Source organism: Rattus rattus, chromosome 4, assembly GCF_011064425.1.
Source record: "Rattus rattus isolate New Zealand chromosome 4, Rrattus_CSIRO_v1, whole genome shotgun sequence".
Lineage (NCBI taxonomy): Eukaryota > Metazoa > Chordata > Mammalia > Rodentia > Muridae > Rattus > Rattus rattus.
Window position 1 is genome coordinate 132,971,853 of NC_046157.1, and position 25,240 is coordinate 132,997,092.

General features: G+C 46.0%; 1 protein-coding gene across 1 annotated transcript in view; it reads right to left on the reverse strand.

The window, feature by feature from the left end:
• The window catches only part of Kiaa2012 (KIAA2012 ortholog), a 50,956-nt gene extending 37,284 nt beyond the window's left edge, over positions 1-13,672 (reverse strand). Inside the window, exons 1-2 of the mRNA XM_032899742.1 lie at positions 13,402-13,672; positions 11,138-11,404 (exon numbers count right to left, since the gene is read on the reverse strand). Of these exons, the coding sequence (XP_032755633.1) occupies positions 11,138-11,404; positions 13,402-13,485 (351 nt within the window). The 5' untranslated portion in view covers positions 13,486-13,672. The remainder of the gene's footprint in view (positions 1-11,137; positions 11,405-13,401) is intronic.
• Between the last annotated feature and the right edge of the window lie 11,568 nt (positions 13,673-25,240).

Here is a 25,240-nt window from a genome sequence, read left to right on the forward strand (position 1 = left end):
GAAGCCTTTTTCAGCTTCTCCTAAGAGCCTTGTGTTCCTGGCTTGTGTCCCCTTCTTCCAAGCCAGCAACATTGCACAGGGCAGGCTGTCCTTCTCATCTTATGGTCCCTCTGGTTCTCCTTCCTGAGTCCTTACATATAAGAATCCTCATAACTACATTGGGCCTACAAGAAAATCAATACTAATCTATCATTTTAAGGCTAGCAAGCCAAGCATGGTACTGTAATCCCAGCACACAGAAGGTAGAGGCAGGAAGTTTGTGAATTTAAGAGCAGCTTGAATTTTATGGTGAGACCCTGTCTCAAAGCAAAACAAGATAAAAGGGTTAGGAGTGTAACTCAGTGGTAGAGAACTTGATGAACATATAAGACCCTCCCCTTTGTCAGACAGTAACATATTATCAGTCTCTAGGGATTAGAAAAAGGACGTCCTGGGTTGGTGTGTGTGTGTGTGTGTCTGTGTGTCTGTGTGTGTCTGTGTGTCTGTGTGCGTGTGCGTAAACAGGTATGTGTTTTAGTTTCTCTTGGCCATTTCTCAAGGATGTCTGTGAAGGTAATTAATAAAGCTTCATTGGATAAACGGGCATAGGGAATACCAGGACCACTGAAGAGGCTGGTTAGGGTGAGAGCTATTTCCATGTTTCCAATATGCATAATGTAAGTGGAAACAAAGCAAAACACAGAGGAATGAGTTAGAATAACCACCACCTCTTAAAGAGTATCTTTACGTATAATAATGGTGAAGAGACTGAAAGGGAAATATTAAATTCTAAAAACAGCAATATTACACTGCTGGGCATAAGAACATACATCATTCTTTTTTATAAAATCAAAAGTCTAGTAATATGATTAGATTATATTTATAAGGAGGAAAAATTAAAAATCAACTAACTTTAGTGCATCTGCCTCCTCTTCTCGTCCATGTTTTCCTAGTCCTCTCTCTTTCCCCAGTAGCCTCTCCACCTAACACCCACTCAGAGGTTACTTGAAAACAGAGAGGGAGACAGAAGGGAGCCGGGGAGGGAGTTTCTGGAAGAGGGAAATAAACACGACAGCAGGAGGCTGGCTGCGGTGGGTTCAGCCTGCTCAGCCTGCCTTGACTTTGCCAGTCAACCCTCTCCAGGCTTCTTGTGAGACAAGTAATTAGTATGCTCAGAGCAGCCTGTTAGCCACCCTCCACCTTTAATGAGAGGCTTGCTCTGACAGGCTGCCTTCTCCATGTCTACCAGGCCTATGAAGTGTGTGTGTGTGGTGTGTGTGTGTGTGTGTGTGTGTGTGTGTGTGTGTGTGTGTGTGTGTGTGTGTGTGTGGGGGGGTGCTGACTCCCAGGCCCCTGTGCTGCCTTGCATTTGTGGTGTTGTCCACTCATCCCAGGACAGAGGGAGGCGGTGGTTAGGGCTTCGATACCTGCTCAGGATGACAGGGCACCAGCATCCTCAGGAAGGTCAGAATAACCCACCCAGCCAACTGCTACCATACTGCAGAGAGCAGTCCAGCTTCTGTGTGCGGAAGTCCACAGAGGTTGAAGAGAGATATCCACAAATGCCAGGGCTGGTAGCAAAGCCCCGTCGGGCCAATCCAGCCTTCATCAGGTGCTCCAGATCTACTTTGCAGCCAGAGCCCACTCCTGGCTGATTCCCCGGAGTTCCCTCTGCTCGTGATGGGCCCCTGCTCACCTATGCCTGGGCCTCTACTTATTTTTTACCGCAAGATTCCATTTAAATTCTTTCTCCTCCAGAAAGCTACTCTAGACTTTCTCAGTCAGAGGCAGTCATGATGGGAAGATGCCAAAACCAGCAGAGACAACAAAGGTACAATTAGACAAACGAGATTACTCCGGACTCAGAAAATCAGCAGCGAAGAAGCCTACAAAATGGAGTGTTTTAAAGAAGGTATTTCTTCTGGCAAGGGATAATTAACTATTCAGAATAGGGAAAGAACTCAAAAACATTAATAAAAAATCCAGTTAAAAAACAGGCAGTGCGTGCAGGCACTTCTGAAAGAAATCTGAATGGTCAAGAGACTTGTGAGAAAAACGCCTAATGCCCTTGGCAGCTGAACTTCAATGGGAGAGCATCTTACCCCAATTAGAAAAGCTGTTATTACAGAGACTAGGAAGAGCCAGGGAGATAGTTCTGGGGGTGAAAGTGTTTGATGCTAAGCTGAACTGAGTTCAATTCTTGGGACCTACATGGTAGCAGGAGGGGACCAATCCAAAAAGTTGTTTCTGACCTACACATGCCTGTACATGTTTACGCACACATACACACACACACACACTCACACACACACACTCACACACACACCACACACACACACACACACACACACACACACACACACCCACACCACACACACACACACACACACACACACACACACACACACACACACACACACACACACACACACACACACACACACACACACACACTCACACACACTCACACACACACACACACTCACACACACTCACACACACTCACACACACTCACACACACACCCACACACACTCACACACACACACACACACACACACACACTCACACACACACACACACACACACACACACACACACACACACACACACACACACTCACACTCACACACACACTCACACACACACACTCACACACACACACTCACACACACATGTAATTTTTAAAAAGACAAGAGGTAGTGGCTAGGGATGTAGCTTAGTTATTAGAATGCTTGTTAGCATGTCTGAGGCCTTAGGTTCTATCCCCAGCTACACTGCAAACCGTCCAGTGTACCTGTCCGAAAGCCTAGCATTCTAGAGATGGAAGCCAGAGGGTCAGGAGTTCAAGGTCATTCCCAGCAAGATGGTGAGTTTGAGACCAGATACAAGACCTGATCTTTACAAAGGACAAAAATGACGGATTACCAAACACTGGTGCAATGTGGAGCAAAGGGAACACTTAACACTGTTGCTGGGCATGTAAATGACCACAGGCACCGTGGAGAACAAAATGGAGATGCCCCTAAACACTGAAAACTGATTCACCACATAGTCTGTCAGTCAAACTCACTGCTCAGCAGTAACGGAAGAAAAACACTATAGCGGCATTCTCACGCCTATCTGGGCATCAATAGCTAAGACAATAACTCATCACTCATCAGTGGGTGGATAGATAGGTAAGGGTCTTCCTCCCATGTGTGTTGGGAACATAGCATGAAGGTCCTCTCACCCACAGATCTCCAGGAAAACCAGGAATGTTAAGCATGTGGGATTTTCCCCTTGAAGGAATGGATGTAAAACCTGTTCTTTCATCCAGAAAGCTGGGAGTTGGAGGTGATTAAAAGCCTGGTGTTCTGTGTTATCTGTTGGGCCAAGCCATATCAAGCTCCCCCAACCAGGACTGGAGATGGCTAATGATCTAAATGGTTTCTATGATATCTGTATGACAGACCAGGCCAGATGCTTCCCTAGGCCTTTAGGCTAGCACAGGTTGCCTATCTCTAGAACCCATCTTCTTAGAAGAAATGTCACAGACAGACCCTGAGTTGAGTTTTGATGTAATCATGCTTCTTGTGCACCTAGGATTGTATTGGACCAGGACACTTTTTTCTAAAGTATACTGGGGTTAAATATGCGGACAATGAGCCACCTGGCTTCAGACTCTCTAGAAGGTTTGACCCGGGCTGAGGAAGTCAATTTGAACCGAGTTTTCCTTCTTTCCTCTTCCAGGTTTGCTTCCTGGCCCGACAGCTGCAGAGATCCCTCACATGTGGATTCTATAAGGAGATCGGGATGGAGAATAGCAGTGGAGGTACGAGTGTGCCCTGGGAAGGAAGAAAGGATACGGAAGGAGAAAGCTCCAGTGTTCTGCAGCTTGGTGGGATGGCTGCAGCTCACAGGAAACATCTATTTTGAGCAACCAGAAGGGAGAAGCTCAGAGGCTCCAAATGCAAGGCGAGGCTAAGTCAGGTTGAAATGCCAGTTACCTTATTTGCACACATATGTGCAAGCAGGCGTTGCACACGTATTCTGAAAAAACACACCATACCCGTATATTTGTTACGTTAGTCAAAAATTAATGCGTGCATGCATTTTTGTTTGTTTCTGATTTTGAGTTCTGAGTTAGACTAACTATGCTGCCCAGGCTGGTTTGGTCTTCCGGATTTAAAAGATCTTGTCTTAACCAACTAGGTATGTGGGAATATAGATATACACACCATTGTACTGACTCAAGAGGTTTAAGACAGGGGCTGGAGTGATGGCTCAGTGGTTAGGGACACTTTTTTTTTTTTTTCCGGAGCTGGTGATCAAACCCAGGGCCTTGCGCTTGCTAGGCAAGTGCTCTACCACTGAGCCAAATCCCCAACCCCGGTTAGGGACACTCTTAATAAACTTATAGTAATGATTAATACTTAGAACTTCCAGAGGCTGCTCTTCCAGAAGACCCCATTCAGTTCCCAGCACCAACATGGCAGCTCACAACTGTCTGGAACAGTTTCAGAGGATACAATGCCCTCTTCTGGCCTCGAGGGCTCTGCATGCAAGTGATACACAGACATAGGTGCCAGCAAAAATCCGTAGTAATAAAATAATTGAAAAAATTATATAAAAAAGAGGTTCAGGTCAGTGTTTAAGGGAAGCCAGATGAAATGGTAACCACAAGATGTCTCAGATGTTAGACGGGATGCCGACTCTTCTGATCTGGTCAGTACCATTTATATGTGTATTGAATTATCACACTGAGCCCCATAAATATATACAATGAAAATTAAATAATAATACAGCAATAACAAAGCACCCCTTCACCCAGTTGTTCCACAGTGCTATATTCCAGCTTGTCTTTTTTTTTTTTTTTAAAGATTTATTTATTGAGTTTATACATATGTGCACACCAGAGGAGGGCATCAGATCCTGTTACAGATGGTTGTGATCCACCATGTGGTTGCTGGGAATTGAACTCAGGACCTCTGGAAGAGCAGTCAGTGCTCTTAACCGCTGAGCTATCTCTCCAGCCCTGTTCCAGCTTGTCTTAGAGATTGGCTGTGTTGAGTGTCTCTGGGATTAGCTTCCTTCACCAGTCTGTGCCCTGCTGTTGGGTAGAGGTTGTGGCTCCCACGACAATGCTGGCAATGAATTTGCTCACTCAAGCACTATTTCTTGGGTATCTGCTAGGTGTTGGGCATTGTCCTGGGTGCTGCCCGGTTACTTCTTAGCTCAGTTGAATGGAGGAGCCCCAATGTCCCCACGGCCGACTCCCCGAGCCTCGGTTTCATAAGTTTTTAAAGTGTGGAAACAAATGTTAGTAACGGTGTGTGCAACGATGTGGATGTACTAAATGCCAGTGCATTGTACACATAAAAATGATAAAATTGTGTATGCATTAACACAATAGAAAAATAGTATAAACCTTATAAAGTGAGAATTAAATAAGGCCACAAGACAATTAGATCAATAACAGGTTTAACAATAAGGTCTGGGTGTTAGACATCACTGGATTCTTCAGACCAGGAAGGTGGCTCAGCAGGTAAAGGTATTGGTCAGCTGTGCGAGCCAGATGATCTGAGATTGATCTCTGAAACCCAGATAAAAAACCTGGATGCCACTGGGCTATGGTGGCACATTCCTTTAATCCCAGCACTTGAGAGGCAGAGGCAGCCAGGTCTCTGTGAGTTTGAGGCCAGTCAGGTTTACAGAGTGAGTTCCGGACTGCTAGGGACACACAGAGGAACCCTGTCTTGGAAAAAAAGATCAGGATACAGTGATGTGCATTTGTAATCTTATGGTGAGACAGGGGTAGAGACAGGAGCATCATCTAGAAGCTGTTGAGCCAACCAGGCTAGAGTACAACGCATAGCAGCAGAAGCAAGAAGGATGTTAGCTTAGCAAGGCGGAGGAGGAGAACAGGCTTCCAAAACCGTCCTCTGATTTCTTCATATGTTCCATGACACTCTAGCACATGCATACACACACACACACACACACACACACACACACACACACACACACACACACACACACACAGAGTGAGAAAGAAAATTAAAATGAAATGAACAGACTGTATTAGCTGTACAAGGGGTCTAATAGATGTCTATAAAGCCCAGAAAAACAGGAGTCTACTATACTATATATATCGAGCATGAAAGCGTTTTCTGTAATCTAGTTAGCTTTTAATGAAAATTTGATTCACCGTCTTAGAATTGTAAATGGTTTGTGCAAGGAATGTGTTGAATGTCTTAAATCTCCTTTCTCTGCCCTCCTCTCTCCTCTCTGTTTTTGTCCGTCTGCCTCCCTGCCTCTCTGTCTGCCCCGCCCCCACGCCCCAGTCTCTCATAGTGCAGATTGAGGTGCAAACTTAGGATCTCACACACGCAAGGTAAGTACTCTTTCTCTGAACTGTCCCCAGCTCTGCTCCTTACACATATTGCCAGAACCGGGGAGAGGCATTTTTTTTCTGAGGCAATGTAGTGGCTAGGGGTTGAGCTGAGCTTTAGAACAAATTGTCTAAGCTCTGATTCCATCTGCAGTGCTTGGGTGTGTAATTTGGGGTAAATTATTTAATTTCAAGTTCTGCTTTTCCCTCCTTCAAAGCAGGGGTAATGCCAGTACCCATATTACAGGATTGTTCAGATTAAGTGACATTCCCTAGATAAAAATGCCTGGTGCAGTTAGCATTCAGAACATATTAGCACGAGCTGGGGAGATGGCTCAGTCGGTGAGTGCTTGCCTTGCTAGGATGAGGAACTCAGTCCGGATCCCTAACACCCATACGAAAGTCAGGTGTGTCAGCACATGCTGCCACACAATCCCAGCACTGAGGATCCCTGGGGCTTGCTGGCCATGAAGTCCAGTCAAATGTGTGAGCTCCAGGATTAGTGAAAGACCTTGTCTCAAAAATAAGGTAGAGTGACTGAGGGAGGGGCCTGACATTGACTTCTGGCCTAATGAGGAATTCATGTTCTGATGGTGTTTGGAGGTGGGGCCTCTGGAGATGGTTAGGGTTAAAGGGGGTTATGAGAATACCTCCTTACCCCCATGGCATTAGTGGCTTTAGAAGAAGAGAGAAGGACAAGGAGGAGGAGGAGGAGGAGGAAGAGGAAGAAGAGGAAGAGGAGGAAAAAGGGGAGGAGGAGAGGCCAGAGCTAGCAGGTGTGGTTTGGCTCTGAGAACATTTGATTATCTCTGACTTATTAGATGCAGCCAGAAGCCTGTCACCAGATGTGGTATAGACACTAATGTCAGGCACTGGAACAGATAAGCTGCCACCAGCCCTACTCTATAAATTACCCAGTTTGCTGTATTAAGTGACAAGGGAAAATAGACTAATGTAGGCATCTCCATTTATGTATGTACGTATATATGTGTGTATGTATGTATGTATGTATGTATGTATGTATGTATGTATGTATTGATTTTTTGAGACAGGGCTTTTCAGTTTATAGCCTAACCTGGAACTCACTCTATAGACCAGGCTGGCCTCAAACTCAGAGATCCCCCTACTATCCTGAGTGCTGAGATTAAAGGCCTGTAACACCATGGCCGTAGAAAGTATGCATTTAAAAAGTATAAACAGATTCACAACATTTTGAAAACATAAGAGTGAGAAATAATAAAACAAATTTAAAATTAATATATCTGATGATTTTAGAAACTCTTCAAAATTCTGTTGTGTTTCAAGATCATAGCCATGATTTTCATTTAGAAACTGCCCCAAATTATAACTCTCTGGGTTTACAACCAAGTGATTTCTAAATATGGAGATGCAGAATGAATAAAAGTCCTCGGTGATGGTTTTAACTTTGAACCAAAACAAAACAAAAACCAAGAGAAGACTCAGTAGCCTGCAAAGGTCCCAGAACTCTGAGGTCTATAGTCTTTGACCTGCAGAGGTCCCAGAACTCTGAGGTCTACAGTCTCTGACCTGACAGAGGTCCCAGAACTCTAAGGTCTATAGTCTCTGACCTGACAGAGGTCTGAGAACTCTGAGGTCTACAGTCTCTGACCTGACAGAGATCTGAGAACTCTGAGGTCTACAGTCTCTGACCTGACAGAGATCTGAGAACTCTGAGGTCTATAGTCTCTGACCTGACAGAGATCTGAGAACTCTGAGGTCTATAGTCTCTGACCTGACAGAGATCTGAGAACTCTGAGGTCTACAGTCTCTGACCTGACAGAGGTCCGAGAACTCTGAGGTCTATAGTCTCTGACCTGACAGAGGTCTGAGAACTCTGAGGTCTATAGTCTTTGACCTGACATTGACCTTTGCTCCTTAGGACGCTGGATCATCAGGAAAACTGCCAAGTAGACCCAGAGATGCCACCACAGAGAAGTCCTCAGACTGGCACACCTGGAGGCACTGTGCATGTAAACTGTCTCCCTGCCATGCTTTTTCTGAACCTGGGAATAGAGGGGTTGGGGGTCTTGTTTATTTGGGTTCTAATTCTTGGCCGAGCCAGTACCGACATTCAGTAAGTGTCACTACCATAACAGTGAGCCTTCCACTCTGTTTCCCTCACCATTAGGGCTCTTTAACTTTGAGTGTGGTCTTTTTAACTACTGGTCTCCTTTACTTAGACAGAGTGACCTAGAGGAAGACAGCTTGGCTAATGGTGGATTCAGTTTATAGCATAGTTTGCTGAGAAGGATTTCAACCACTGAGCTGTGTCTCCTGCACAGTTCTCAGTTCCACTCCACCTGAAACAGCTCGAGGATCATGGCAAATACTCAAGCATTTTCTCTATTTTCTTTCTTCTTTTCTTCTTCTTCTTCTTCTTCTTCTTCTTCTTCTTCTTCTTCTTCTTCTTCTTCTTCTCTTCTCTCTCTCTTCTTCTTCTCTCTCTCTCTCTCTCTCTCTCTCTCTCTTTCTGACACAGGGTCTCTTTTGTAGCCTTGGCTGTGCTAGAACTAACTCAATTGTCCAAGTTGGCCAGAACGGATCTCAAGAAGAGATCCCGACTGCTTCTACCTCTGGAGTGCTGGGATTAAAGACAGACATGTACACCACCACTAGGCAAGGCAATATTTTATTTTTAATGTGTGTGTGTGTGTGTGTGTGTGTGTGTGTGTGTGTGTGTATTTGTGTGTGTGAGTATGGCTGCTTGCAGAGTCCAAAGGAGACCACTTGAAGCCCTAGAGCTGGAATTAAAGAAGGTTGAAAGCTGCCTGAACTGCATGTTAGAAACTAAAGTCATTCTGGAAGAGCATCAAGTGCTCTTAATTGCCGAGCAATTAGTAACATGGATACTATTTTGTAATCTCCTTATTTTATTCATTTGTCTATCTATCTATCTATCTATCTATCTATCTATCTATCTATCTATCTATCTATCTATCATCTATGTATATGTCTATAGACAGGGTTTCTCTGTGTAATCCTGGTTGTTGTAGACCAAGCTAGCTAGTCTCTAACTCAGTGATCTGCCTGCCTCTGCCTCCTGAGTGTTGGCACTAAAGGTGTGCACCACCACGCCTGGCTGTAATCTATGTTTAAAAGGACACTGAATATTTTTTCATTAATACATTGTTTCTTGCCTGCCCCAGAATCTGTACTGTAATTCATTTAATCAGTATTCACTTGTGAGATGTTTACAGTTTCCAGTGTTCTGGGAAGTGATGGATTACTCTATAAACATCTGGGGCATAAATCTTGGGGTATATGTCTGCTTCGATCCTAAGGGGCTTCTAAAGGTAGACTGCTGAGTAAAGGGTACCAATCTTTTATAGACTTCTGCCAAAATGCCCCCCAGAAAGGTCACATGGCTTTTCAGTTTCAATGATTGAGACTATTTCCCCATAGCCTTTTGGAAGTGGGTGTTGGGCCACCCTGGGCTACACAGTGAGACTCTGTCTTTAAAAGATGGATAGCTGGGGACAAGCAAGGTTGCTGAGAAAAACTGCATCTCATAGGAGCATGCTGGAGGGTCAAATTAAATAATAGCTTATAGTAACAGTAAACATTTGACAAATGTTTCTTTCCCTTTCATTCAAGAATTTATTTATGATTTCATGGTAAAGGGCAGTGGGGCATGGGTCAAGAGGACAGAAGAGGCTTTCATTCAGCCTGTGGTAGGATATATGACTAAGGTGCCTGATGATCAAAGTGGGAAACAGACTAGGAGACACTGAAAGTATGCACAACCAGTTCAGGCAGTGCTTGCCCAGAGGAGATAGCATCCCATTGGATACTCAAAGAGACCAGCTTTCAGTGAACAATGGGATAGGGGTGTTTCCAACAGGGGAAGCAGTGGTCCACTTCTGCTCAGAAAGTAGAGAAGTCTTTATGAGATGACATGCTGTGTGTCGAATGTTGAGTTGAGTTATCCAGAGGTATGCACAAAAGTATAGTTGAGAAAGGAGTTTTTGGGGTGAGCTAGTCTGTTTAGGAGGGGTTGTGAGGGGTCCAACAAAGCTGGGATGAAGAAGTGGGACATAGGGCTAGATAGGAAGAGAGAGTCAGTGTGTGAGGCACCTGGTGTCAAAACTAAAGCCTTAGAACTGAGAGACTTTGAAACTAGGGAGTAACCCACCATCTCTAATCTAGAATTTCACAGAATGTCATATCTTCCCAGACTGTCTTAGGAAGATGTGTGTGGTTATAAAGAGCAGAGGGTCGTGCATCTCAACACATTGGACGGTGTGAACCAGAAGAGAGCAGAGCTTCCCCTTAGTAAATGCGGAATGGGAAAAGTCATCAACTTCTGCTGCCGTCAAAAGGCTCAAGGTAGGGGTTGGGGATTTAGCTCAGCGGTAGAGCGCTTGCCTAGGAAGTGCAAGGCCCTGGGTTCAGTCCCCAGCTCCGGGAAAAAAAAAAAAAGGCTCAAGGTAAATACTTCAGACATTCTAGTTTCCACAAGCTAGGGCCATCAGAGGAGGAATAAGGATGTTTGTGGTTATAGATGGGGTTTCGGGGGTTTCTGATTACACTCTGGATGTGACAGGGATTTTGTGTCACTGTAACAGAAATGTGGCATGATGACTCCAGAGTCCTCTTGCTTTTGGAGCTCTCCCCGTATATGATCTGTGAGCCTCATGACAGTTCTCAGCGTGCAGGGCAAGGTGACAAAATGGAGGTCTAGGGGTTCTTTCCCTCCCAAGAAGTTACATTCAGGGCTGCAGACACATTTATGAACACACATCCCCATCATCTTTCCCAAACTCACCTTTCTCCTTCCGTATGCCAAGATAGCTTCTTTGAGGTCTTGAAGCGTGTGCAGTTCATGGTCCGGCTTCTTTCTGGGACCCTTTCTCCTTTTTCCGGGTGTCCATGCTGACACAGCTAGCCCTTCTGAGTAGAGGATCAGTGCCCCCTTTCTCGTGCTGAAGGTCTTAGGAAGAAGGAGGTTCCAGGAGTGCTGGCTGGCTCTGTCCCCATTCTGGGCTTTGCTGACCAGGACGTAGTCTTCCGGGGACTTCCAGTTCAAATAGTCCTTTCATGAAAAGAGAAATTGTGGTGGTTTGAATATGCTTGGCCCATGGGAAGTGGTACTGTTAAGAGGCGTGGCCGTGGGGAAGTTTGTCACTGTGAGGGTGGGTTTTGAGGTCATATGCTCAAGTTCCACCCAGTCAAAAGAGAGCCTCCTCCTGGCTGCCTGCAGAAGACAGCCTCCTCCTGGCTGCCTTCAGATCAAGATATAGAACTCTAGGTTCCTCCAGCACCACGTCTGCCTGGATGCTGCCAGCTTCCCACCATGATGACAATGGACTAAACCTCTGAAATGGCAATTAAATGTTTTCCTTTATAAGAGTGTCCTTGGTTATGATGGTTCTTCACAGCAATAAAGCCTAAGACACCGTAGAAGATCTTTCTGCAGCAAACACTGTGCAGTTTTTGGCTTTCTTACTTACACATACATGTGCGTGCACATGTCTCACATGTGTGTGTAGAGGTCAGAGGACACGTGCGGGCATCAGTTTTTGCCTTCCACCTTATGGACTTGAGGGACCACACTCAGGTCGTCAGCGTGAGTGGCAAGTGCTTTTACTGAACCATCTCTCTGCTTACTTCCTTCCCTCTTCCCGGGTGTTAATTTTTCTCTGAAAGTTCAGGTGGAATTTTGAATTCTTTAACAATTGGGCGTTCTCTCTTTAGTGCAGCAGACCTTTAATCCCAAGAGACAGGTAGATCTCTGTGAATTTATGGCCATCCAGGTATGCCTAAATATCTATCTACAAGACAGCTGTGGCAACAAAGAGATGCTGACTCACAAAACAAGACAAATAAAACAAAAACCAAACATGGGCTTGGAGAAATGGCTCAGTAAGCAGTTGTTGCTCTTCCAGAGGACCCAAGTTCAGTTCCCAGCACCCACATTAGGCAGCTCACAATCATCTGTAACTCCAGATCCAGGGTAGCCAACACCTCTGGCCTCTTCAGGCACCTGAACTCATGTGCACATAGCCACATACACACCTACATTCAATTAAAAATAATAGAAATCTTAAAACTCACACACCAACACAAAAACAAAAATTGGTAGACCCTAGCACACAAATCCATTTTATTCCATACAACTTTGAGAAGGGCCATATCTGTCTAGAGGATTTGAGTAGAGCACAGTGTAAGTTAAAGACTAGTTACACCTTCCGGTATGCAAGCAAGGATTCAGAATTATCGAGGACCGTGGATAACTTGGCAATTAGACTTGGACTGATGACCAATTTAAATATGAGAAGCTCTTCCAACCTGCTACCATTTCTGCTCTAGAGAGAAGATCTATACATATCAGGCTCTGTGTAGCATTGCCTAATTTGGCTACTTACGAGCCTACAATGTGGCTATCTATTTTGTAAGTGTATGCTCTTGGCCATTGAAGTCCTTTGAAACTTTATATATCTTTTATCATGGTGAGAGTCAAATATTATATCAAACTACCATGGCATGGAGACCTCTGTTTAACCTGTGGGTTTGCAAAGTCCCCCAGTGCATCTATTGTTCCTGGCAATCCTCGAGAAGTAAAACTGCAGCCCAGCAAGGGGAGTTTTGCCACCTCTTAGAAAATCTTCTAAAATGAGATTTGTTTTGGCCTCCATTAAATATGAATCCTGTGGGTTGAATTCCACAACATTCTAAATAGCCATCGAAAGGCACAAACACGCTGCGTTTCAACCACTGACACGGCTCTTAAAAGCCAGCAGCAGTCAGCTCTCCTTCTAAACACCAGGTGGGAATTCTGGTCTTGACCCAAATGTCCAGTCTCCAGACAATCCAGCTTCTCCTTCAGGCTGGATCAGGCAGTAGGAAGCCGGTATGAAAAAGGCAGATCGTTCCCATGGGAATTCTGGGAGTCAGGCACACAAGGGAAGGTCCTCCAGTCTCCACCACTATCTTGGTTCCAACACTTCCCGAAACATAGCTTGAAAAAACCAGAACATTCCTCCTCATCTTCAAAATGTGCCCCACCCTCACCCCAGCTCTAAGACTTACCTCTGGTTCAAAACAGACTTCCAACTTCTGTTTGTTCTGGACCAACTTGCCATGTCCTCGGCTCAGCAGAGAGAGGGTGAACATGTTTCCTCCCTGACTACTCCCTCTCAAGGGCAGTTCATCTCAGTTTTGAAGGCTGAAAGCGGATCACACCTCAGGGTTTCCAAAGCTCAACAGAAAACCCAAGGAGACTACGAACATTGGGCCTTTTATGAAATACATTTCCCCTTTTACAGCAGTCTAGTAACGGCCAGCCACACAGCCACACGGTTTAGACAGAGTGCATCTTTGTGGAGAGAAAAACCAAAATGTAAGGCCTGGCTCCTCAGACAGCAGGCTGTGTACTCTCTGCTCCCTTGAGCCCTTGTTGTCCCTGAGACCTGGTTGCTCTGCTACAGGCCGTTTGCATCTACTAATCTGGGTCAAGGCACCGTCCTTCTCAGTGGGTGGAGGTTGTTTCCAGTTGCTATGGCAGCATAGGGGAATGAAGTCCTTTAACCCAGGCAAGGCAGAGGCAGCCAAAAGCACTGGCTGAGGTGGGGATGGAGGTGGGGCTGCCACTGGATATTGAAGGGACCAGAAGTCTCTCATGCCAAGTCCTGGGGCGGGGGGTGCAGAAGGTGGGGTGGGAGGCCATGTTGGGGTGGTTTTTTTGTTTTGTTTTGTTTTGTTTTTTTAGCACATGAGCCTCTCACTGTCAACTAACCACTAACAGACTTCAGGGAGTCCTCTAGGTCACCTAAAGCCATCTGCGACATTTCCCTCGGCTCTGCCCCAGGATCCCCTGAACTAGACAGAAAGTCTCATTTATTAATGGCTGCTTTGCATGAGGAGACACTGGGAAGCTCTGGCTTTCTTTGCATACCTGGTTCTCAATGGGGGACATTTTAGTTGTTACATCAGCCCCTCCCTGCACCCCCTCTTCCCACACTGACACACATAACCCGACCTCACCACTCTGGTGCCCAGGATGTTAAATGTCCTGCAGGGTGTGGCTGTCTGCACGATGACTGTCGCCTGCACCCTGTTATGAACCTAGCCGCTTGCTTCTCTTTGATGGTTACGCTCAGAGAGCACGAGCTGGAGAAGGGGCAGGAAGGCCACTTTACTGGTTAGGACCCAGTTTCGGCCAAGGAAAACAAGCTGCTTGTGGAAGCTCACCCTGTTGGTTGGTATTCAGAAGTGCAGCAACCTGTGGGACTACAGCTTCCTCTCTGAGGAGGTCCTTCCAGCCCTCCCTCCCCGCCAGGCAGGCTCACCCACCTAGAGTTAGATCTCATGGTTTGAAATGAGATTGAATTTATTTGGAGGAATTAAGATCCTTAATGTAGAGGCTCAAAACTGAGTTTAGTCAAATCAACAGTGAGACAACGTCTCACACCTGGGAAGCCATAACAAAACAAATAAAATAACCAGTGTTGGCCAAGAACAGAGAACTCAAAAGTCCTTGTACCTTAGTGTGCATTTAAAACAATGCGTCCTCTCTAGGCAGCAGTTCATGCACACCGCTAATCCTCCCCTGACCCCGCCCCCAGCACGCAGGCAGGTGGATCTCTGAGTTCAAGGCCAGCTTGGTCTACAGAGTGAGTTCCAGGACAGCCAAGACTACACAGAGAAACCCTGCCTGGAAAAAAAAAACCAAAGCAAACAAATAAACAAGCAAACGGTAAGAACAAGGATAATAAAAAAAACAAAACAAAACAAAACCGAAATGGTGCTTACTCAGTGACAATGGCAAGACAGTGCCTAATAAAATAAGATAGGCATATAGTCAACACATCGATTAGTGATAGGTTATTTCTCTGCTGGCAGAATGAGCCAGTTCAAGTCACAGAATTATTACATGCAGATTTATTGGGAAGCTGCTCTTGGTGAGTTCATGGGCCCCAAGGATTGAGAGTCCAGGGGAGTCACCATGGGGAGAGGGGGAGAAAAAGAGAGAGAAAGGGCAAATGTGCAGAGAGAGAAGTGGGAGAGACAGAGACAGAGAGAGGAGAGAGAGAGAGTAAGAGAGGGAGAGCAAACTGAGATAGTCTGGATTATATAGGGAGGAGCCTCAGGGGGAAGGGCAGCTCCCATTCCTGGGAAAGTTAAGAGTTGGGGGCAGGGTGTGCCAGGTCAGGGACTGAGGGATTCTGGGAGAATCTGGAGGCCAGGTCTGTTTTGGTATGTAAAACATATACCTCAGTCCCTTGCCTCAGGGTCCAAAAACAAACAATTGTATAGTCTAGTAAGCCTAGTTCTGGGTACATTCCCAAAAGAAGTTTCTGAAGACAGAGTCTAAGATTTGTCTTCTCTGTGTTCACAGCAGCAACAGTTGCAACAGTTAAAATGTCAAAGCAGGGGCTGGAGAGATGGCTCAGTGGTTAAGAGCACTGACTGCTCTTCCAGAGGTCCTGAGTTCAATTCCCAGCAACCACATGGTGGCTCACAACCATCTGTAATGGGATCTGATGCCCTCTTCTGGTGTGTCTGAAGACAGCAACAAATTTTTCTAAAAAAGTGAAATCAATCCAATTATTCACTAACTCACAGATGATTGAACAAAACATCGTATGTATACAATAAAGCATTATTCAGTCTTAGAAATGGGAAGCCATTGAGATATGTGTTACAATACTGATAACCCTGAAGACATTATGCTAAATGAAATAAGTCAAATACCCCATGGTGCTAACTACAAGAGTCAGACACTGAACCAGGAAGGGGGATGGTGGTGTTAGGGGATGGGAGCCTGGGGGAAACGCAGTTATGTTCTGCAGATAATGTGTTTGGGAAAATAAAAGTGTTCTGGAGAAAACCTCACCACGGACTGGATGTTCTTAGTGCCAAGGAACTGTTAATGATAAACTTCTGTATCTTTTATTCTGTATCTTTTATCACAATTGTTTTTTTCAAATATATAACAAAAAACCTGACAAGCTGAATCGGATACTTGCTAATCCAAGCCCCTAGCACTGCTATCCGGAAGTGAGCTCCTCACAACAGGTACAACAAAGTCCTGCCAAGCCAGGGCTCTAACTCACATCCTGAGGTCTTCCCCTTCAGTGCCTGTTCGAAGCATAAAAAGACCTTTGACAAAAGTTTCCCACTTAGAGATAACTACAGCTGAGAAGAAACCCTAGCCTAGAGGAGCATCCCATCCACGGAGGCTGTGTTCCCTGAGGCGGAGGACAGAGGTGTTCTGGGAGGAGGCGCCTGTGGTAGAGGGGGAGCATGGGCAGTGGGGGCCTGTGGTAGACTACAGACAGGGGGGCCGTTAGGGTGGAACATGAAAGGGCAGAAGGTCAATGGGAAGATGTGAGGATAGTGTGGGGGAGGAGGTTACAGGAGGCACGCACATGACCTCTCTGGCTGCCTTGACCGTGGAGGTCAGATACCCACTGGCTTTTATCCCTCAGCTCTCTCCTCCCTGGTCTTGTCTTTTAAAGACAGGGTCTCGTATATCCCAGACTGACCTTGAAATTGCCTTGTAGTCATGGTGATCTGGAATTCCTGATCCTCCTGCCCACTCGGATGGGGTTTTCAAAGCAGGGAGGTGATGCGGGTCCATCTGGGCCTTTAGAAAGGTAAGTCTGAGAAACTCGTAAAAGTCGGCTGGACGAGGCTGCTTATCTCGTGAACCTCTCAGTGAACCTTCAGGACTCGGAACCCTGCTCAGTTTTCCCTTGGACTTGAATGAACTTGTCTTTAGGTTGGGAATGACTAGTTGCTCAATGGCCGTCGAGTGAAATATACAAAGCTAATCGGGTTTCTATCAGCTGCAGGAAAATAGAAATCCTAATGTTTTGGAGATGGCATTGCTTAAAAGAGAGTAAAAAAGACGGCTCAGAAGCATGGGGGAGTGGGTCATTGGCGAGCCACGGTGGATGGCCAACTCGTGGTTCTGTCTGTGAGGAAAGTTCCTTGTGTGAGCCCCACAGACTCTGCAGTGTGGATTTGCCCACAGATGGTGAAAGGGAAACCAGGAAGTGATTGTTCCAGTCTGTTTGAGCATCTCACTTGAGAAGATACCCAGGTGTCCGTGTAGCCCTCTCAATGCCAGGGCAAAGTAGCTAGGCCACTCCGGGGTTGTAATCTGAGGGCAGACAGCTTACAGCAGGCCTCTCCTAAATCATCGAGTTTAAGTTCATGCTGTTTACTACAGACAATGAGCAGATCCACAGATCAATTAATAGGCATTTAGAAGCATTTGCTCTGTCCCCAACAACAGTTTATGGAAAGTGCATTTAGAAAGCAATCGAGGTTATTGCTATTCTAAAGTGCTTGGGGATTCCAGATGAAAGGGCCTCGTAACTGGGAAGTATTTATAACTCAAGAAGGAACCCTCCACACCCATGTTATACAACACCACCACCATCCCCTGGCATGCCTGACCTGTCAGCCCATGCAGCGTGTCTGTTTAAATTACACTGTAAATTCTATAGGGTGGAGGCCTCGTTTTTTATGGTTTGTAAAGCATCATGAATAACCATGGTACTCTGGAAGTAAATAAAAACCACATGAACCGATGAAAATAGATGCCGTGTCCCCTGTGTGCTTGGGAATTTGTCCCTTGTTTCAAAGCTCTTGGGTTCAATGGATGTCACTCTGCAAAATGTGGCTTGGGAGGCTGCACCAGGATTTTTTTGCCCCACTCCATAGAAGTGTGAGCGTGTAATTTTATTTATCTTTAGTCTACGAGACCCAGTGGTGCTGTCTTACTTTCCAAAGAGCACAGAGAGAAACAGTTTCACAAGGCCACAGAGCAAAGCAGAGGTGACATAGGACCGTCCCTGAATTTGACTCTAACCTGTTTTTTATACTAGCGTGGTGGCAACCGTCCCTAAGAAACTCCTTCAAGGCTAATACACAGCTGTCAGGATGGCGCCATGACTGGGATGCCGCCATGAAGATGGAGGTGGGACGCTAGCCCTCTGGCCTGACTTCCAAGGCTCCTTCTACTCTCCGATCGCCAGCCTGGCTTTTCCTTGTTTTACCTTGCAAGTCGACTGGGTCAGCTCTTAACTTCATGAACTACAGGAATTGTCAAACGAAGGCCATGAGAACGCCAAACACAAGTTACAGGAAAAGTCAAAATGAGAGATTTTTGAAAAGACAGCCTTTGTTCCTGCCTTACACAGTGAGGGCTCTTTCACAGAAGACAGGCACTGGATCTTATCTGCCACATTCCCACTCCACCTCTTGCGCATAGTAGCAGTTCACTAAGCACTCGGGGTTTGCTTTGTGACATGCTCAAAGAGATGGGTAATTATCTCTGAGCCATTAAGAGAGATAAATGGGGAGCACTAGGTCAAAGCCTGTCTTAGAAGCTGGTAGTTTGCCTGGCCATGGTACAAAGCTTAGACTCACAGGTTAAAACCCCAACCAATCCAGACTCAGTAAACAAAGGCAGAAAGCATGCTAACAGCAGGGTGGGATCGTCAACCCCATGGACGTGTTGGAAGAAGCACAGGCTAAGGATGAGGATGTGGCCTGTTTAGATCCTGGAGCTGCTTTCTCCTGTGGCTCAGGCCAGATATGAAGAAAACAATACAAGAGGCGACACAGACTACCCTGGAGTCATAGTAAAGGAGAAGATGGCTGTCCCTACCTCTGTATTCTCTCTGATCTTAGGTATAAATCAAGGCCACATACCCTGCCTGGTTCAGGATAGAGAAAGGGAGATCTGCTTATTCAGGGTCTGTTGAAGGGTTTGCTTTGGGAGTGGAAAATGCTCGGTCCTTCTGAAAAAAAACAAGACAAAAACCAACAAACAACAACAACAACAACAACAAAAAACCCTTTGCTTCAGGCTTTGTGTTCTTAGCACAGACATTCACAGGAACTGTAAACCCTTAAATTTATGGTGGGGAGATGGCAAGTTTGCAGAAGAAACATAAATCCCTCACTCTCGGTCCTTTCGTAACATGGGAGGAATCAATCTCTCTCTGGCAGCATCTCTGGCAGTGGGAACAAAAAAAGCAATTCCTGGGACCCGATCCGGGAGCAAGTCAGGAGGAGCGAGGTTCCAAGTTGACACAGAGTCCATGTCACAGAGGCCCTGTGGCTTCTGCTTGCCTCAAGCCATTAAGCAGCAGAGATAGAAGAATGTTTTATCAGTCACTGGCTTAGTCGGGTTTGTTGAGACAGAGTCTTACTGTGTAGCTCTGACAGGTCTGGAACTCATGTAGGCTAGGCTGATCTCAAACTCAGGAGATCCTCCTGCCTCTGACACCCAAATGCTGACATAAGAGGCAGAGATAGGAGGATCTCTGTGAGTTTGAGGCCAGCCTGGTCTATATAGTGAGTTCCAGGACTACATAGAGAGACCCTATCTTAAAACAAAACAAACATTTCATTGGCTATTGTTATGATGTTTATGTAACAGATAAAGTGACTGACTTAGGAGTCAGGCTGTATGCAGTCCCGTAGTATGCAGTCAATAAATAGTGTTTAAGAAATAATTCTGGAGCAGGAGAGATGGCTCAGCAGTTAAGAGCACTGTCTGCTCTTCCAGCGGTCCTGAGTTCAATTCCCAGCAACCACATGGTGGCTCACAACCATCTGTAATGAGATCTGGTGCCCTCTTCTGGTGCGTCTGAAAAGAGCGACAGCGTACTCACATGCATAACACAAATTTAAAGAGAAAAATAATTCTGCCTGGTAATACAGAGTTCACACGGAGAGCAGCTCCCTATTAGATGACAGAAGTAAGGTACAAGCAGAGTGTCTGAAGGTCACGCCTCCCAGAAGGGCTCTCATTGTGTAGACAGTAGGCGACTAGACTCCACAATCGACACCTTTCTGTCAGCCGCCTTCCAGCACACTACTTAACTCTGTGATGAGAACCATTTCTGTGTTTTCTGTCAAGAAGTCAGTCTATGAACTATTCACTAATCATTTGAGAAATGCTAACGTAATACATCTCTTTGTAAACACACTGCATAATTTAGGGCACAAACACATTCTAGTTCTGGTATTTGCTCAGATTAGTAAGTTTTTTGTTTTGTTTTTTTTTTTGGAATGTTCAAATTACATCTGCATCCATGGCCTCGGCAGAGCTAAAACTGACAGTGAGAGGCACTATAGGTATGAGGGCCCGTGTCTTGCTACAGACAAGAATCCAGAAGCCCTCCTCTCCCAGGGACCCTCACTGTCCCCATTCAGCCCACGTGGGTTCCTTTAGGGAAACACTCAGGTTCTCTTGTGAACTGTTTTTCAAGTTCCTCTATAGAGATCGCTTAACCAGATTGTGTAGAAATGGGGTCCAGAGAAAATGCCTGATTGGGATTGACAGAAAAGGAAGAAATGAACAAGACAGCATACATCCCTGGGGGATAGGCTAGGAGACCCACCCAGGGTGATTTTGCACGTTCCTTTTTGCTCCAGAGGGCTAGCCTGTGCCTATGCCCCTCCAGGCAACAACGAGGGTTAGGCTGCCAATCTCTGGTTGGTCCAGGAGGTTCTGGGGATACATTCTCCTCAGGAAGGGAGGAAGCCACCCATCCATCCCTCTTCATCACAGAGAACACTCATAGGGCAGCAGAGTCTGACCTCCCCCAGGACAATGGCCTGAAGAAGCCAGGCCACAGCTGAGAGGAATCTTACTGTAATAAATGTAAGCAGACAAGAGCAGTGCCCTCTACGATCATATAATAGACAGCTCTGCTTATCGCCTCTGCGGATGCCTATACATAACTTGGGTCCGGGGAAGTTGTCAGTCAAGCAGGGAGGACAGCTTTGCAATAGTCATCAGCGGGAGGAGCTGGCAGGGGGAGGGAGTGGCTGGGTGTGTGTGACTTGGTTCCTAGGATTTTACCATCCTTTTCCCTGACAGCCTGCTCCTGGTTAGGTGAATAAAGGGTTAACCATTCTTGTAGGACTAAGCTGCCAAGTACATTTAATACTCACTCCAGCACTCCTGTCCCCTATGCTTGTATTCTTACGCTGTTGGAGTGGCCTGCTCGTGGCATCTGGTTCCCTGGCAACAGCTTTCATTGGCTCATTCAAAGCCCTTTCTTCTTAAGAAAGCTCCGACCGAGCCGCCCACCACCACTACTAATCACCCTCTCCACTCCGCTCGGGATGCAGCTGGTATGAAAAATAGCAGCTGTGGACACGAGGCCGAGGCCATAGCGCCACGACTGGGGTCGACTACAGCTGCTTTGCACTGGTTTTCGCCAGGACTAGGTGGAAGCGGTTTGCTTTTCCGCTGGGACCAAGGGAATGGCTCGGCCAGAAAGTTTCCCAGCGCTGGAGTTCTTTGTTCCGGCAGAAATCCCTGAGTCCCTGTGATTCACTGGCTAAGTCCTGGGCTCGTCTGTGCTATGACTTCGGACTCTGCGCTTTGACGAGGGGCGTGGCAGAGCTAAGAGAACCCAGACAAGAAATCCAGATTGTATAGATGGCTTGCCCTCCCTCCATCAGGAGCAACCCGGGATAAAGTCTGTCTCCCTTAGAACTTGGGGAGCCTGGCAGCTGCTTCACCCTTCCCCAAGATAGGCAGCAGCTCTAAATTTGCCAATAAAGGCGGGGGTGGGGGGTGGAGGAGAGCTCTTGATGCAATATTTTGAGAAATAAAATACTTGGCTAGTGTCTCTAATAAAGAAGGGAACTGTTCCGGGATTCTCAGACTCACTGAGAATCACTTGGGGTTGTTTTGTCTGGAACTTGAATAACATGAAAAAATAACATAGTAGGCTTGGGGGAGAAGGCAAGCTACTTTTGTTCCCCTTTGTCAATCTGCCTAATCCATCCTGGCTTTTAGGAAAAATACCAAATTTCATCTAATCCACCTAGACTCACAGAAATCAGCCTGATCAGGAAATAAAAATATCCAAAATGTATAGTTGAGTTGATCGAAGATGTTGCCTTCTGGCCCGGCCACCCACACCAGTGTGCAGGTCTTTGGAGAGTCAATGGGAGGGGCAAGACAGGTGAAGAGTCAAGGATGTAGGGCTTGAGCTCCCGTTGCCTGTAGGGGCTGGAACTGGGCAGGAGTCTTCACTACTGCTTCTAGGATGGTCTGATCCTTGGGTCAGTGTGGGGATGAGTAGGGCAGGGCGCTATGCCACGTGCTGTCAGGACACTCAGTGACATGCCTTTGAGAGAAAGATTTGGGATGTCTTTGAGCTCCTTCAACTGGAAATGGGGGTGATAGGATCTAGCGTGATAGCCTGTAACAGAGACTATTAGAGACGAAATGTGTGGTCCCCACTCCTGTCCGGCACTGACGGGTTTCGGAAACTCTTCAGGGAATTGTAATGTTCAGTCAGTTTTAAGAATCATGGACGCAGGCCTGGTCTAGAGCACACCTGACATATGTGAGGCCCTACAGTTAAATTGTCAAAATCTGAGGGGAAAAGAACCGTTATGCTTACAGTCCTGAGCTCAGTCCCCAGCACCAATGAAATAAACCCAAACAATAACAAACTCATTTGTTGATGCGGCATATGAAAGGCCTTTACAGCTGTTTAATTTTTAGGTAAAGCATTCCTTGAAAAGCAGAGCATCTTAGGGATAGAGATGAAAAGAAGATACTGTTTATAGAACTAAACCTATTTTCCTGTTTCTTGCAGTAAAGAGATTGGGAAAAGGTATAGATTACTGCCTCGAAGCACACTCTCTCCTTTGAGCTCTTCCAGAGAGGTCTCCGCAATGGGCCCCCTTTTCTTATCTATATTAGAGAAAAAAACACAGAGTAATTTCAATAAGAGTGGTCTGATGAGAGCACATAGTCTAAGGAGTCGCAGTCTTGCAAGGGAAAAGAAGACATGAGATTGGCAAGATTAAACAGGAATTCCCTGAGTTGCTTTTCCCTGAAGGAAGATTGGAGTGTGACCCAGAAAGAGTCTCTGAAAGGGGGCTTCATTATCAGCTTGAGTTGTAAGCAGGAAGTAGTTCTTATCCTTAACAGAGAACAGTGAAGACCCGGAGAACAAAGACGGGGAAGTTTTTGGTCAGAACATTACATTTTATAAAACACTTCACATTTTCGTTAGTTAGTAGATTAGGCAGCATGAATTTGCAGAGCAAAATTTAAAATAATTTTAAACTTATTATTATTAACCCTAGTTGTAATATTATAACCCTAGTTATAATGTTAGAATAATCCTAGTTATTATTACTAATAACCCTATAACTTATTATTATATTAACCCTAATTCCTCAGTCCCAAGATGCCCTCTAAATACGCTGCTTGTTTAATGATGACATTTAAGGGAAATAAACATGTTTGAGAATACACCTTTCTTATTTCTTTTTGTGACAGGATTTCTCTGTGTGCCCCTGGCCATCCTGGAATTCCGTTTGTAGACCAGGCTGTCCTCGAACTCAGAGATCTGCCTGCCTCTGCCTCCCAAGTGCTGGGATTGAAGGTGTGCGCCACCATGTCTGGCCTTGGGAATGCGCTTCTTTCAAAGCCAGGCTGTGGCTCCTCTGAATACTTTGTGATTGTGGACAGAGATGCTCGGCTGCGTGGGTGGGGGTCCTCAGCATTGGGTGCTCAGAAGCTCGGGTGGGGCTTGGTTTGCAGCCCCTTTAGCAATGAAGGACAGGTGCTCTGACTGATGGTCATACTGGCTGGAGTACCAGGGTTCTAGTTGTCTTTCCTGTTTGGCTGCATTCAGGTTTGCCCTTCCTTTAACTAGATTACCCGTTTCTAGAAGCTTCTTCTGAAAGTCACCCAGAAGCCTCTTGAGAGATCCCTGGTGCTCTCTGGTGATGTTGCAATAAATGAGTTGATTTCCTCAAGTTTCTTTAAGTTGAAAAACCTGAGACATCTGTCAGTTTTTATTGTATAATTGCAGCCCATTGTGTGTGTGTGTGTGTGGGAGGGGGGGCTGTCGTCTTCCCTCTGTGCCGTGTGAAGCCCTTGACTCGCTTTGCTGGAAGACATGAAAGTGTAGTCGTGCCTTCAGTGCTCGCTCGCTCACTGTAAATATGCTTCACTGTATTTGCTGAGTTCTCCCACGGGGCAAACAATGACAATGCAAAACCAACTCACTCTCCTGCCAGCAGGTGGCAATTACTCAAAACTGTAAACCACATCTCAAATCTAGAGATGCCACCACGTGAACAAGTGAGTCGCTGAGGTAAAGTCGATGCCTGAAGACTGGCGTGCGGAGTGCACACCTGGAACCCCAGCCTCAGGAGGCCGAGGCAGGACGGGAGAGACCTCAAGTCTGCTCTGAGATACGTAGTAAGAAGTTGTCTTTAAGAAGCAGATAAAGGCACTGGCTGTGTGTGTCTGAGGATGCAGGTTCGAGCCCTGGAACCAGATAAAAAGTCAGATGCAGAGGTTGTACACACTTCTAAACTGAGATGGCCTCCTCCACAGAGAATGACACCAAAGGCTGTCCTCTGACCTTTGCATGCACACTGTAGCACGTGTACACACACACACACACACACACACACACACACAGAGAGAGAGAGAGAGAGAGAGAGAGAGAGAGAGAGAGAGAGAGACTGTGAATATATTTCTTAGGCAGCCTCCATGTCTATCTCGGTCCCTTACAGAACAGACTTCATGGATTCCCTCATACGACTGCTGTGTTGTATAGAGCAAAGTAGAGAGAATCTCGAGAAAATAATGAGAGATGGAAAACACTAAGTTGAAGTCAGACATGGTGGTGCATGACTGTAAGCTCAGCATTCAGGAAGCGGAGGCAGGAGGATTGAGTTTAAGGTCAGATAGTAAGGCCCTTTCTTTATAAATAACAGCACATGTACAAACGCACTCCACAAGCATTGATTTATATAAGCGAGAGATGGAGACACTGCCGTGAGACTCACAGGAAAGCAGAGGGCAGGTGCCCACAAATGGGTGCTGAGTAGATTCTAAGAGGGACTTGTG